The 15,939-nt window shown below is 37.6% G+C and overlaps 1 protein-coding gene across 2 annotated transcripts; it reads right to left on the bottom strand.

The window, feature by feature from the left end:
- Positions 1 to 497: 497 nt before the first annotated feature.
- On the bottom strand, positions 498 to 2,667 carry NPY5R (neuropeptide Y receptor Y5). 2 transcript variants are annotated; one of them, XM_025386564.1, is made up of 2 exons: positions 2,468 to 2,622; positions 498 to 1,825 (listed from the first exon to the last, which is right to left on the bottom strand). In XM_025386564.1, exons 1-2 carry the CDS (start codon positions 2,615 to 2,617, stop codon positions 1,280 to 1,282), a joined length of 696 nt encoding a protein of 231 aa, XP_025242349.1. In that variant the 5' UTR covers positions 2,618 to 2,622; the 3' UTR covers positions 498 to 1,279. The 2 variants fall into 2 exon arrangements, with proteins under 2 accessions (XP_025242349.1, XP_025242348.1); XM_025386563.1 differs by having other exon boundaries at positions 498 to 2,667.
- Between the last annotated feature and the right edge of the window lie 13,272 nt (positions 2,668 to 15,939).

The raw sequence follows: 15,939 nt of genomic DNA, 5'->3' as shown, positions 1-15,939 counted from the left end.
AGTAGAGGATATTTTGTGGACCAGCACTATTTCCCGCATGGCAAGAAATCACATCAATTTCCCGTATGTACATATCATCCAGGGAAGAAGGAGGGCATAAAGAACGCCCCATAGACATTTTGGATTTTTAATTAATTAAATACTTACCAGCATGGCTTATTACTTACAAACTTAGAGCTTTTGTATTTGTTTTCTTTCATTGTTTTCCCTTATTATGAGCAGGAATCAATACGGAAAAGGTTTAAATCAGTTATAGGAACTGAAGACATCAATGTTATTATGCACATCTGAATCATATATGCAAATATGCTATTGTTTTTCAGAGACTTGGTTCTTTAAAAGACTAGGCTAACACAAAGTTTCAACAATTGAAAAGACTGACCTCAATTTAATAAGACAGCATATGAAACTACAGTATTGAAATAGTATAAAGGATGTTAATCATTCTATATGTTGGCCAAAAAATTAATTATCTGTGCACATTTAAAATATTCTTTAAAATTATTTAATAATTGGAAATACAGTTACCATTTAGACTTCACATTTTAGAATAGAAAAGATGTATATGAAAACAACTTTATTGGTAGTGTTTAATGTTGTATAATGAGTCTGGAAAGGATTTAAAATTCTTTATGTGGTAAATTACTCGTGTATTACTAGGACAGTGGTGTTAAATTGACAATTTGACCAATTCTCAATAGGCAATAGCATTTTCCTACAGGACTTTCAAAACCGTACTTAATGTTGAAGATTATAATCATAATTTGGGCATAGAGTTGTCATTTAGTTATGATTTTCTAGGCATATTAAATTTTTTCTGTACTTCACAAACTGAACATTAAGAAGCCTGTGGAGTAGAAATGAATATAGATAGCTGGTAGATATTCTTCAAGTTTGAAATTAAAAGTTCCTCAAGAAAAATTTTTTCTTATTATATTTTTGGACAAAAGTACTGAGTTGGTTACACATAACTTTTAGTTTCAACAAAAAATACAATTCATTTGTTTATAAGACAACATGGAAGTGGAAGATAATACAACTTTCTAAAATGAAATTACAGATTGGATTGACACTGACTACACAACTAAATAAATTAATCCTACTATAACACATAAAATTATCTTCCATATATTATGAACTGACATTCAAATCCAGAAATCTTTCACATAAATTAAATTTCATGTTAACAAAATTTCTATTTATTATACATAAATAGTTATCATAAATATATTTTATATGACCCCACATTTGATCTTTCCTTGGTAAACAGTGAGAATTATTACATGTGAAGACAGTGTATAAGGGACATTAAATCAGCTTTAATCCCATTATTAAGAAATCCATACAGAATTGGATTAAGACAACAGGACATCATGCCCAACAAATGACAAATGCAATACACTAACTTGAAATGCCTATTTGAAATAAGATTGTCATTAAAATCAGTTACCACATGGAAAAGGTGTAGTGGCATCCAACTAACAGCAAATACTAATATCAGTATGGTCAGCCTGTAGAAAACACTTCGAGATCTCTTTTTTATTCTTGTAACAGAACGTTTTACTCTCAATTCATGAACATCTGAATTTTCTTCAGGTTTTATTTCAAAGCAAGTGGGGACCCCTGGTATGAACTTACTGGATGAAGAGAGCTGACTTCTTACAGAGCCAAAGTTTTCCGGAAGTATTCTGGAGTGGTTCTCTTGAGAAGGTCTTTCTGGAGCAGGTAACACACATGCTGTCTTCTTGCTATATCTCCTTCTGTGTTTTTTGATGAATGAATAATTCCATTTATGGCTGCCAGAGAGTTTCACCTGAGGCCCAATCTTTCTGGATGGATGAAGAGTTAAGTTGATCATCTCATTTTCTTCAAGTCTGTTTTCTTTGTTGGACAATCCACAACTTATGCTTCTGCAGACACTTGTATGACTTACAGTAAGACAAACTAAGGGCAGAATATACTGAACTAGCAATAAAGAGATAGTAAAGGCAATTCTGTATGAATCAGATGGCCATGACTCAACACATAAATACCTGCTGCTCAGCAACGCTGAACCAAATGTTTCTTGAAGTTCCACAAGACTGTGAAACACTGGAAGGGGAGAACAGATGGCAAAACCTAGTGTCCAGACAGTAGCTATCAGAAAGTAGCCATGGTTTGCTGTTAAATTATTAGAGATGGGATGTTTTATCATATGATACCTGACAATGGCAATTGATATTAAAATTAAAGTTGAAACCAAAACTGACACACATTGCAGAAAAGGCATAATATGGCACATGACTTTGCCAAACATCCACTGATCCAGCAAGACAGATGTCAGTGTGAAAGGTGAGCAAAACAGCACAACCAAGATATCAGAAAAGGCCAGATTTCCTATAAGGAAGTTTACCGTAGTCTTCTGATTACGCTTTTTCATGAGAGCCATTAAAATAAGTAAATTCCCCATAAAGCCAAGAAGACTTACAAATGTATAGAGCCCAATCAGAAAATACTGTAAGTCATCTACACTGCTTTTATAGTCATCCCAGACTGGGAAATCAGAATTCCGAGTGGCAGCAGTATTATTCTCTGTGGCAAGTGTCTTGTTATAATATTCATCGAGCTCTAAATCCATATTATGGTCCTGCTTAGAATAAAAAGACATTTGTCATCAACCTAAAAAAAAATTACATGACTACTTTAAATTAATCTATTCAGACGGAAACTAAATTTTACAATCGGCTCCCATGACCTTATTAATCTCCTAAGAAAGTTTATGAAATCTTTAACTCGTTCCAAGTGCAGTGCAAATATCAGCCAATAATGATTATAGTTAAGTTTAATTTTATCATTACTTCCAAGATGTATTAACTTATGTTAAGATAATAGATTGTATTTTTAAAATTTGTGTAGTAAATAACATAAGGAAAGAAAAAGCAAATGTAGACAAGAACTTCAAGATATATGCTTTACAATCACTGATTAATATTATTCTCCAAGTCAATATACCTGGTACATAGTATAGTCACATAATCTTACCATAAAAATTCTATTCATTCCTATCTCAGTCTAGGCCAAACTTAAAAGTCACCTGTCCTGGTCAACTCAGCTGGACATGATCTCCTCTTCAGAACTCCTGTTAACATTCTGTTTACAGTTGTCTGATGCTACATATCATAATCTGCTCTCATTGCATTATAATGCCTAGCCGTCTACCTTGTTTATTTACAAGCAAAAAGCAGAAACTCTCTCTTACTCACTTTGGAATCCATCCCAATACATGGCAGAGTAATTTTACCACTGCAGGTATTAAGTAAATGTTTATGAGAGAATAAAATATTCAAACAAAACTCTAGTAACAAATATCACCTAGCTCATACAACGTTCAAATTTAAGCGCCTTGAGAATAGGATTACTATCTCATGACCTAGGTGCATATAGTAGGCACTCATTAAATCTGTTTGTCAAGCTGTACTGTTGACTGTGTAGATACAATGCTGAATGATGACATCTTTCTGTGACCAATCCTCAATCGTTTGGGATATGCCAGATTATCTCTGATTAGGACAACCACTGATGGACTAGCAGTGCTGTTGGTGTTTTTTTTTTTAAACAAACAAACAAACAAACAAACAAATTTCACTTGCTTATTAATTTAAAAACTGTGTATAGATTTTGCCTTATGAATGAGTCAATGAATTCATTGTTCAAGGAAAACATTATACCTTAAACATAAATGTAGAAGTGATATTAATATAACTTCCAGTAATAAGTTTTTTCATTTCAAATTAAATTAATGTCATACCTCAATGGCATTACATGTTTACCTCTACATATTAGACTTTTGATGCTACTGCCTGATGAAGCACTAAATTGCCCATAACATACCAGTAAGAGGCAAAAGGACCCCTTCCTCTCATTTAAAAAAAAAAAAACACTTTTTTTTTTCTTAGAAATAGAGTCTCATTCTGTTGCCCAGGCTGGAGTGCAGTAGTGTGATCACAGCTCATTGTAACCTTGAACACCTGGACTCAAGCAATCCTCTCATCTCAGCCTCCCAAGCAGCTAGGACTACAGGTACATGCCACTACATATGGCTAATCTTTCTATTTTTTTTGTGGAGATGGGGTCTGCCTATGTTGCCCAGGCTGGTGTCAAACTCTTGGCCTCAAGTAATCCTCCCACCTTGGCCTCCCAAAGTGTTGAGATTATAGGCATGAGTCACTGTGTGCCTGGCCACTTTAAGTTTTTTTTTTTTTTTAACAAGAATTTCCTACAGAAAACACAAACCAGCAAGCAAATTAATTCCAATAAATACACTGTCACAGAGATTGTGATATACACATAGTTTAAAAAACACTTTTGTTACCTATTAATATATGTTGATCTACTTATTTCTAGATCTATAATTGAATAATTATACTAAAACTATAAAAATACATTTATTTAAATTAATAGTAAAAACTGTTATCTTTAATTTATGAGGGACCTATAGGTCTTAGTTCAATAAATTTCCAAATGGCAAATACTACTGTGTACATACATTCATTACAAGTAAGTTTAACTTCAGTTCTATATATAGCAAGTTTCAAACAGGATGACAGAGTCATCCTTGTGCTATGAGAAAAGTTATAAGTTTTTCACAACTTCTACAAGTGATTCTATGTTGACCAAATTATTTTCTGGAAGCTAACTACATCCTTTTAAAGGATAAGTTAATTCAAAGACAGGATTGTATTCATTCATTCTTAGACCCTAGCCAACAATTTACATTGATATTGCCTCAGTGAAAAAGAACACCTGGTACAAAAGTGACTCGCATGACCTACTGAATCATATTATTCATCATATTCCCAGTCAATAGCCTCTCAGCACCTACTCTGGATAGGTCAGCAAGCTTATAATCAAAACAGCTTTGACTGGTGCTTTTGCCTAATTTCCTGAGTTCTGATGACCCCCTGGCTCAATTCAGCTTATTCATGATCCTATTTATATTTATAATGTGTACAGGCTGCTTGTAACTGCAATCTTGCTTAGTTGTTCTTCCCTTGACTTACCTTTCTTGAATCAATCCTTTTCTTCTAACTTTATGGTAGGTCAGTTGTTACTGATAGCCTTTCCTTGTACTTCCTAAGCAAGAACAAGAGAGAAATTAGATGGCCCCTTCTACAGTGGCTTTGTGCCTTTTTGGATCATGGAACTGTGGATGATACTTACTTACTTAGTGTAAAATTGCTGTCCAAAATTTTTTGAAGAAAGAGAAGATGCAGCACAATTTGTGGTAATAGAAACAACATAGTTTTGAGTGTAAAATTCAGATTTTTCTCCAATCCATGTGGTTAGATCTCTCTATTATATTCGAATGGAGATAAAAGTCTTAATTATTTTTCATTCTAGAAATAATGTTTAATAAAGCATGTTACACATAGTGGATGCTAAAGTAAATATTCATTACCAATCATTTTAGAAAAGCAATTTAACTTCCCTTGCTTTAAAATAACAGAAATGAATCATCCTGGCAATGTGGGAAAATTCAGGATAGAGTATGACTATAAATTTGTGTGTACATACATATGTGTGTATATATATCTTTATATATACATTTATAGAGAACCATTGAAATTATAGATGTTTTAAATGGCCCCAAAATGTAATGAGGAGGAGATACCTAGATAGACAACAAAGAGAGTTTAGCACTTTAAATTTTCATTTGGATATCTTCATCGATAAAGGCTATCACACAAGCAACATGAAACTAAAACTGCAAGATATATTGACAAAACATTTAAACAATGTAAACGAAAAAAGAAGTATATCTGCTTCCACGACTGTGCAGTCTGCTATTAAAACTTTTATTTTACATACATGCACATCAAATATTGAATGCATTAAATTATAAAACCACATCTCCTTAGTAAGAAGATGAAATAAATGCCATCTTGAGTATTCATTGAACACTGGAGAAAAAACTGAGGATGCTTCTTTCATTCCCTAAAATATTTGAGTATTTTAAGAAAGTACATAATTTGTATATAATTTTAAAGGGTAGACTCCTATTAATGAATAGCTAAGAATGATTAGTTGTTCCTTCTTTTATTCATTCAAGAAGTATTTACTGAACATATATTTTGCTAGGTGCTCTGCTCTGCTCTAAGCATAAAGATGAGTAATGCAAGGTGCTATGCCAAGAATATTCTATGATGGATTAATTCAAGCTCACACCCTGAGTAACTGTAGATTGCTAAGATGTAAAAGGCCTCAAATTGGATGATGAATGAATTAATAAATGAATGGCATTCTCCTGACTGACAGTAGTATATTATTTCACTATAGCATGGACACTTGTATTATTGCCCAATATAATGAATACTTTATGTAGCTACTGATAGACTGATTAGCAAATTAAAAAAAAAAAATTCTCTTTTAGCATTCATTCATTCATTCCACATTCATTTATTCATTTTATTTTGGTGCGACTGTAGTCAACTTTCTCCTGCTCTCCCTCTAGCCCCACCCCACACCATCTACCACATAAACATACACACATACAATACCTAATATATAGTCTGCACAAAATGAGCATGTTTGTGAATCTTTGTTCCAAAGAAGGAAGAATTTTTTCTTACAACTAAATGATGAATACTGCAAACGCTGGAGGCGCGGAGGAGGGGTGGGGGAGGGGTGGTGGTGGATATGTAGTTTTTTTAAAGTGCCTCCTGGTAGCCAGGGGATAATTTAAACATTAGGAAAATTTTGTCCAATCAGATTTAAGTCGAAAATCTAAGGTACAGGAACGCTCTTAAAATGAAAACACAAACAAACAAAAAAGCAAGATTTCTCTCCTTAAACTTACCTTTTCCCTTCCTTTTTCCTGAACAACACAGTCAGCAGACCTACAATGGAAATGCAAATATGTTTAACAACCCTCTACTTCTCAACAAGTGTTATTATGAGTGCTGTACATTCTTATGCAATATATTTTATCCATTATAAAAGTAATGATATGTGTGAATCTTCTCAGATTGCTACAGAAATTATGAAATGTAGCCAGAGAAAGAATATTTTAACATGGAATATTATTTGACAAGAAATCTGATATCGACAGCATGAAATTTTTGTCATACCTAATTACTATATTTACTCATTCTCTTTTATAATAGTTGTATCTCCCACCATCAGAATTTCCAGGCTGAAACACAGAACTTTAATTTCTGAGTAAAAAGTGTGAAAAATAAAAGTTCTTTATTAAACTATGGCAACTTATAAAAAATAATGTCTTTTCAGAGGTTTACTGGAATTTTCTTATAAACTCTTCTATATCTGACACCTAGACAAATGAAACCTTCTGAATAGATTTTAAGTATTTTAAGAAAGTATTTTAAGAAAGTGTTCTTAAGAATAATAGGAGGAACTTCAGGGAATTCAAATGATATTAAAAATCTGACTTGTACATTTAAATAAGGTTTATTTGAATAATTTCTTGCCTTATGAAAATATACATCACTCTCACAAAGGATGACAATCACACAAAAGAATAAAATATATGTAATTCTTTTCCTCCTGCAATGATACAATATCAACTATTGTCTATTTTGCTGTGCTCATGGAACAGCAGCATGATTCCATGTTCTCAAATATTCCCATGGTTTGTTCTTAAAGCCAGAATCTGGCACAATTTGAATTGGAAAGATAAATACAGCTCTGCTCAGCTGACAAACACACAGGCATGCACCACCCTCCCTTCCAAATTCTAACAGCAGAGTTTCTCTTCCCTTGAGAAATCTGAAATCTAAAATTGCATTCGAACTGCAAGATTCTTCTGAAAGAGCCTTAGGCTATTTTCCATGGTCTATGGTAAAACCGTTTTGGCTTTGGTCCAACACAACGCCTCAGTTCCTTTAAAAGATTAACTAAAGGTCTGTGAACTTGGAAAAAAGAATTCCCGTTTCTGGAATTCGAGTTCTATGGATGTTTGCTATTCTCGCATTTGTCATAGGAAGACACCTCGCAAATAGGAGCGCAAATCTTGGAGCGCAGCTGCCTCCCGGGCTCAGGTCAGCGCTGGACTGCACGGCAGCTGGACGGCTTGAGTGGCGCCTCGCGGGCTGCGCCCCTGGCCTCGCCAGAGACCCGCTAGAGCTGAGCCCTGACCCGGGCACCCCGCGGGCTGCCGTTCCCAGCTCCAGACCAGCCGGGCTGCAGCAAGAGTGCGTCTAGCCTGGGGCAGCGCTTTGTCCATCCCCCTCCCCTTCCCCAGGAGGCTCCTTCGCAGATCCCCGACACTCTCTTCCCGGGTTCGGCCCGCGCCTGCTCCACCCGGGTGAGTTGGGAACTGGAGGGACCTGCTCGGTAGGAAAGAATTCAGCCCAGTACCCTCTGCGCTGTCTCTTCACTCCTGACAAGTGTCTGTTCCGACACCCTAATCCCCATTTTTCCAGCCGCACTCCCTTCACCTTCCCCACCCCGCCCTCTTAGGACCCCCGACAACGCCCTGGCACCAGAGACAGGGGTGCGGGCTCCCAGGGACCAGCGCAGACTCGCAGCCCGCGCGGGGACCCGCCATGGTCCCTGGGTGCAGGCCTACCCGGCGCGAAAGGGGATGGCAGGGAGGGGCGGGAGCCCGTACCTCGGGGCGCCCCGGCCGCTGCAGGCCCTGGGCTCCCGGGAGCGCGGCCCAGCGCGATCGCTCCTGTACCCCAGCGGCGGCGGCAACAGCAGGAGCAGGACCTGGAGGCGGCGGTGGGGAAGAGGGGGCGGGGGTTTAACGGCGTCTCGAGAACACGTGACTGTTCCGGGGACCCCCCGAGACCCTGCTCTAGGGCGCCTGCTCCGCGCCAGCCTCTTCCAAATCCGGGGGCCGGGGGCATCCCAGACCTACGCCGCTGTTTGGGCGCTCTAGGGAGAAGCCACAGGGCCCCGGGATGTCGCCCTTTCACCCTGGCCTCGGGTCCCAGGCCGACCAAGTTAACTTGATGGGCAAATTGAGTTTTGCCAGTCCAGCCCCCAGCCCTGTGTAGTGAACTCTGAGAAGTCTTGAACTGGTGTGAGGATGGCTGTGCCCCTAAGTGCTTAGTATGCCTGAGAACAAGCTTCGAGTCTCAGGTTTTATCATTGTCGGGGGCGGGGTGGGGAGAAAGAAAGAAAAAAAGAAAAACAGAACACTGCTCTTCCTTTGCACCTTTTTGAAGTAAGGAAGAGTGGCGGTGGGGAGGCTCACCCAATGTCCAGGAGAGGCAAGGGAGTCTGCGGGGATGCGCCCAGCAGAATACAAGGGAAGTTTCCCCACTCCAAGGAGTGGCAGCTGTGGGTGTGGGCAAGTGGCAAGAGCAGGGGAGTGAAGCTGAAATGAAATCAACGCTGCTCAAGACTATATTCAATAGCAAAGAGAAGACGAAGGGCTAAAAATGAATTGTCATAGGTTAAAAGAAAAAAAAAAAAAAAAAGACGGGAAAAAAAGCCCACACAAAAGAAGAAGAAAAAACCCTATCCTTCTGTTCCTTCTCAACATGATTTCCATCTCTAATGTTTCCAAATCTGTATTGCGCAGGTTTGCTTTATTTTTAGCTAATCATTAGTTGGCAGGTACTTTAGGTGCGCGCGCGCGCGTCTCTCTCTCTCTCCCTCTCTCTCTCTCTCTCTCTGTGTGTGTGTGTGTGTGTGAGAGAGAGAGAGAGAGAGAGAAAGAGAGAGAAAGGAGAAAAGAGAGATTGGGTAGAGGTCCGTGTGTCTTTGGACATAGCTTTACCATGAGAAAGGGTATAGTTATTGTACCCTTTAATACTGAGAACTATTATGTAACAGACAGCATCTCCTGCTGAGTAGAGAGTCCTGTGGGACTAGCTCTTTATAAACCGAAGAGAACTGTACCCCTTGGGAGCACTGTGACTTGTAATTCTCACATCTGGGGCAGCCATCAGTGTTATACCAGAGGTCAAAGAAAATGTTTTGTGCGCCCTTTCTGCTGAATTTTAGCATTCAATACTCAGGGGATCTATATAGATTGCCATTTCATCAGTCAAAGAGCCATCCAAGAGCTTTTAAAGAACTCAAGTAAACACAGTTCCTGTTTTATTCTTCTGTGTGTTATTTCTGAAATATTAATATATTCTCCCCAAAAGCTTAACAGAATAGGCCTTCTGAGCAGGCACCTGGGATTCTGCAGTAGGGAGCAGGGGATGAAAGTGTCAAGAAGGAATAACCTTGAGAAAATAAGGCTTGTTTTTTAGACTTTCTTAATTCCACCGTCTCTGCGGTTAATGCAGTACAAATTGCCACATAAATTTCTATCCTTCCATCTCTTGCACAGTCATAACATGTACACTTCAAATACACATTGTCTTTAAAACAACTTCCAAGTGAACCCCATTGTGACTCTCTTTCAAAACACTAGTCTATGCTACAGGCTTTTGCATATTAAAAGTATAAAACAAATCTTATTTTTTCTTTTCCACAACTTTGTTTTCTATTTTGATGATATGAACCTTTAGGGTGAAGCCACTGTTATTAGAGTATTGAAAATAAAAGGCCACGTGCCATTGACACAGAGATTGTAATTAACCTGACCACTTTCCCTTCCCACTGCACCCACAAACAAGTCTCAAAAAGGGAGCTGGCATTTCTTCTTTAAATACATGTGACAATACACAGTAGTAAGGACATCTGGAGTGGACAAGTTATGAAGAGATTTTTGTTTTGAGGACATTATCAATGTATAAATTTAGGCAATATGCTACATAAAGAGAAAGATATGAAGATGAGGGTGCTTTTACCTTTAAATTTCCCAGGAGGGATTCGAGACTGATCATCGTTACTCTTTGTAGAACATAATAATTTTGGGTTTATTTTATGGAGTAACATTTAAGCGGAGGGGAATATCAGAACAGAAATAGTAATGTCCACCTCTATTTTATGTATTTTTCCTACTCACTATTTATAAAATGCTCATTTGGGAAATTAAGTTGGATTTTGTGCATGTTACAAAATTAAACTGGCTATTGCCCTGTTATTACAGTTAATTATCAGTTACGAAAGAAAGGTAATAGTTAAAGGTCACTTGGGACTCCTAAGACAAATTATTGAACAATAAAACAGTCGCCCAACAATTCCTGGGGTAACATTTTGCTGAGGAACATGACTGTGGTTTTTGTCAAAGCTACTGTTGCATTTTAATAACAGCTACCATTTGTGGAAAGCAATGACTAAAGTGCTTTGGTATAATCTCCAATGATATTTGATTTTGATATATTAGTTATAGAAGAAGTATGGGTAAATAAACTAGAGAAAACAGTATTATTTTACTTCATGCATTTATTTCTCTGAGGATTTCGTTGTACTCCTTAAGAGTAAATGTTTCTTCATCCACTTTTCCTATCATGGTAAATTTAAATCCTTAATGCTTAAAAGATGTGTTATCAAAATATTTTATGATGCTCTATGCTGCATTGATTTCTTTGAAATAGTAATGATTTGTCATACAAATCAATATTTAGAACTTAAAATACATGATTTTTTAAATTATTATTTTCAGGGAACAAAAACTATTGAAAAAAAGTTTTGCCCAAAGTATTGTGTACATTGAGTCCATTTCCCAGAAAACTTAACGACAATTTTGAGGTCCTACAGGGGCATCATTAACATTTTATTGACTTCTGATAAATACTGTGCTCCTTAAGCAACACTTTATTTATCCTTTTGATGCTCTAATGATTTGACCTTAAAGCAGTGACTGATTTGCAGAAAGAATGTATAATTCTTTTTACTAGCAAATATCCATGTTAAAAATACATACACACATAGATGTGATACAAATGTATTTTATATGTTCATATGTCACATACATATTTTTACAATAGACACTTATCAGAATAACTGAGTTGTAGCCAGGCTTGATCTCAAATTAGTGGTGTGGCTTTAGACAGGCACTTGATTTTTCAGTCTTCATTTTCTTTGTCTGTAAATGAAATATTTTGAATCGAAGATCTGGAGTCCCCGTTGAGACCTGACTACTTACGACTGTATGCCATTAATGAGCATGCATTACAAACATATGTGCAGAAAAACCATCTTTTTAGATCTTCAGAAATATTTGATAGCCACAGACATTGTTTATTTTCCCTTTACATTAAAATTTACAAAGAAAATACTGATGTTAACGTTTTCCATTATTATTGGCACATTCTCTTCCCTGCAGCTACTATTAACTATATTTTATTTATTCATTTCAAAAAGTTATGGCTGTCTTACATATCAGTACTTCATTCTTTAATTATATTGTTTTTCAGTTTTGCAGCACAAATATATATACAAGAAGAAGACAGCATGGATTCCTTTGACAATATAACATTTTATTATGTAAATCCATATATAGGCCATACGATTATTTCTTTTTGTAGTTCAAAACTCCTCTGAGAAAAGATAAGTATCCTGTAATATTTTTAAAAATGTTTCCATTTCCTATCTATTTTTTGTAGTTAATATTTTAAATCTAGTTATAAGTCTAAATATAGCTTTACTATATTTAAGTGGAAATGAAAGGGAAAAAGTTTATTTATTTATTTTTGGTATGTTGGTTTGTTTTAGTCTTTAAAAAGAATGTTTACAGAACTGTTCAAAGCATAAGCCCAGGATCAAAAGTTGAATTATATGCTCTTCAAAATGTATGTTACCACATTCTTAGTCTTACCATTCTCACAGGTAATACAGCTATTAAAATATGTTATTGAACAGGTAGAAAAAATATGAGACCGTTCCTCAAGTAGACATTATAAGTAGACATATAAGACTTTCAAAGGAAGTAGAGTCCATATTCAAGTTTATACCTAATAGATGATGCAGAGCTAACACATGAGAATATCCAAAAATATGAGGCAGATCATCAGAAGGAGTGTATTAGTAAGCGAACTATGCATAAAATGTATATGCATAAAGTAGCAATCACCCATCATAGCTGCAAATGCTGAAGACACTTTTTTAATGCTTGAGATGAACAAATGGGCTTGATTTGTGATATTCAAAATTTTTGTAGTCCTACCCTATTCCTAGTTTTTCAATCTTTCAACAAAACTTCTTCAGTATCCTATGATGTTTTAGATACCCTTCCAGTCTCCTAAGTTTAAGAGATGGAAAAAAAACAAAAAACAAAAAACAAGAACAGTTATTGTCAGTAAGAGATCAGAGTATAGTCATAGATATGTGCAACTACATAATTAATGGCAATACAATGTGATAAGTTCTGCAACTGAAATAAACTCTAGGTTGATTTCTTATTTATATTCCTAGGTAATTCGTTCTTAAAAGTAAACAGGGGATGTGACAGAGGGTTTTATAGCTGAGAAGACACTTGAACTAAAATGTGAAGGGTTGGTAAGAGCTAAATAGGCAGATGGAGGGGATGGAGAAGCGAGAAATGTTGTAACAGCATGAAGGTGAGAGAGTGTGTGGCATTCAGAATCATGCAAATGGTTTCGTATGACTGCAGTGTATAGGGTGGAGGATGATACTGAAAATGTTGATTAAAAAGGATGTCTTTGGTCCTTCACTTGAGACATCTGGATGGAAAGCAGCTAAAAGATTTAAGATGGGAAGTTGATATGACTGGAGGGCTGTGAAAGAAGCTGATAGATTTAGACCATTTAACAGAGAAATAAGTAGAGCTTGATGGAGGTGAAAGAACACACGTGAGAGAGATTTAGGAGATAAAATCACCGGCAACCTGAGACCAGCTGGATTTGTGAGTGTGAGTGAGAGTGAGAGAGAGGGGGAATCGTGGGACGATTCTTAGGTTCTGGCTTGAGGGAGAAGAATGACGCTGCTGATCAGATCCATGAGCAGAGAAGCACAAGAGAAGCATACTGTCCAAGGAAACCTGAGAGGGAGCTGTACTTTTGGTGAAGATTGAGGGTTATGTACATGCAAGCATGTAATTGATGGCAGAGGGTATATCTGTGTGGTAAGAATGAAAAAAGGAGTAGATTCAAATAGGGATCTCTGGTGAATTCTGGTAATTTGGGGGTTGGTGAAGGAAGAAACAGGACCGCTAAAAGCACAGGTTTATTTGGGTGGCACTTGCAGGAGGTTGCATGACAGGAGTAGCCCCTCCTAGCAAGAGAACTTCTAGAGACAATGATGTGGGGCTACCACCTAGAAGGGGCAGAAGAGGAAAGTAGAGAGGAGACTTACAGGTCTGGGTGATGTCACTCAGCCACAAGGTGGGGAGTCTCTGAGTCAGAGACCTCTGAAGGGAGCTGTGGTTTGGTGTCTTTCACAGCTACAAGATTTGTCTTATCTATCATTAGCAGATGTTGGGTGGAGTTTCATGGGGGCATTTAAGAAGGTAGGCTCTAAATGGGCTAAAATTAATTTATTTTTGACTATATTTAGAACCATTAGATGTGTGAGATTTTGAAGTGGTGCTGGCAGACTTTGGACTAAGGGCCTTAACCTGCTGTGAAGAATCAAACAGTATGCGGACCATGTTAGGTTATCACCCACGGGTCATCTCTGGCCCATCTACATAACAGGATCCTAGGGAGAAAAACGCCTAAGAAGTAGACGGAAATAGTAGATCTTGAGAGAGATGATTGAGCAATAGCCAATGAAGAAAAGCCTGAAGTGTGGAGTTGATGAAGTCAAAGGAAAAAAAGATTCCAGAAACAGTGGATGCTCAGTTGAGTCCACTGCTACATAAAGAATAAATATAAGAAAATCTGAATCGTGTTCACTGGCTTTGATTATTAGTGTCCTGGGCAGAAGCAGTTTCAGGTGCGTCATATTTGAGGAAAAAATGAGGTGACAGTATATGTACCTTATCCTCAAAGAAGCTTGCCAGGAAAGAGAAGCAGCTAGGGAAGATGTGACTCCAGTGAGGGAGTTACTATGAGAAAGAGATGAGCGATTTTGTTTTGGTCTTTCTTTTAATCCTAAGCTAAGAAAAGTGAATTATTGACTAAACAGGTATTATAGTTATTTTATTGCTGTTTAACAAACCTTCCTCAAACTTAATGGAATACAACTCATGGATTTTATGCTCATGGACTGCGTTGGTGGGACAGCAGCTCAGAAGGGCGCAGTGAGATAGCTTGTCTGTCACATGGTGCTTGGGGTCTCAACTGAGAAACCTCAGTGGGATAGGTTGACTCAAAGTCTGGGGTTGAAACAGCTGGGTTGGAGAATCTATTGCCAAAAGGAGGGACTTGAAAGTTAGGGGGTAAATACCCTATGGCCTTTAAATTATCCCAAAAAGAAGGAATCCATTGAGACTGAAGGTATGAAGTAGGAGCCTGGGAGAGGGTTGGAATTTCAAAATAGCTTCTAAGAGGAGAGAGATTGGTAATCACCCAAGCCAACACATTTCCAGGTAATATTTAAGGCTTAATGAGGTTTTGAATTTGCAGTTGCAATAATCTGCACAGTTGAGATTTAACCTACATGCTATGCTAGTGGACAGTGGCAGCTAAACAATCTCATAAGATCAGATGGGTCATATTATACCACTGACCATCCTTAGATATGTGTACTCTTACTAGATGTATTTGTGTCTTGGCAAAGGAAGCAATAGCTAGACCTTAAACAAAGGAATGAAAGGAGGATACTTGCCTTAGCAAAATGATGCCTCAGAACATTTCATACCACTTTTGCATGCACCTGCTTGTGCTATTATGTAGGTGTACCAAAAAACAAACAAATACTTTCCCTTATTTATTTATTTATTTAGAGATGGAGGCCGGGCGCGGTGGCTCAAGCCTGTAATCCCAGCACTTTGGGAGGCCGAGACGGGCGGATCACGAGGTCAGGAGATCGAGACCATCCTGGCTAACATGGTGAAACCCCGTCTCTATTAAGAAATACAAAAAACTAGCCGGGCGAGGTGGCGGGCGTCTGTAGTCCCAGCTACTCGGGAGGCTGAGGCCGGAGAATGGCGTGAACCCGGGAGGCGGAGCTTGCAGTGAGCTGAGATCC

The sequence above is a fragment of the Theropithecus gelada genome, chromosome 5, assembly GCF_003255815.1.
Source record: "Theropithecus gelada isolate Dixy chromosome 5, Tgel_1.0, whole genome shotgun sequence".
Lineage (NCBI taxonomy): Eukaryota > Metazoa > Chordata > Mammalia > Primates > Cercopithecidae > Theropithecus > Theropithecus gelada.
This window is presented reverse-complemented; position numbering and strand designations above follow the sequence as displayed.

Coding starts and splice junctions, on each gene's coding strand:
- NPY5R (XM_025386563.1), bottom strand. CDS start 2,647: ATGTCTTTTTATTCTAAGCAGGACCATAATATGGATTTAGAGCTCGAT.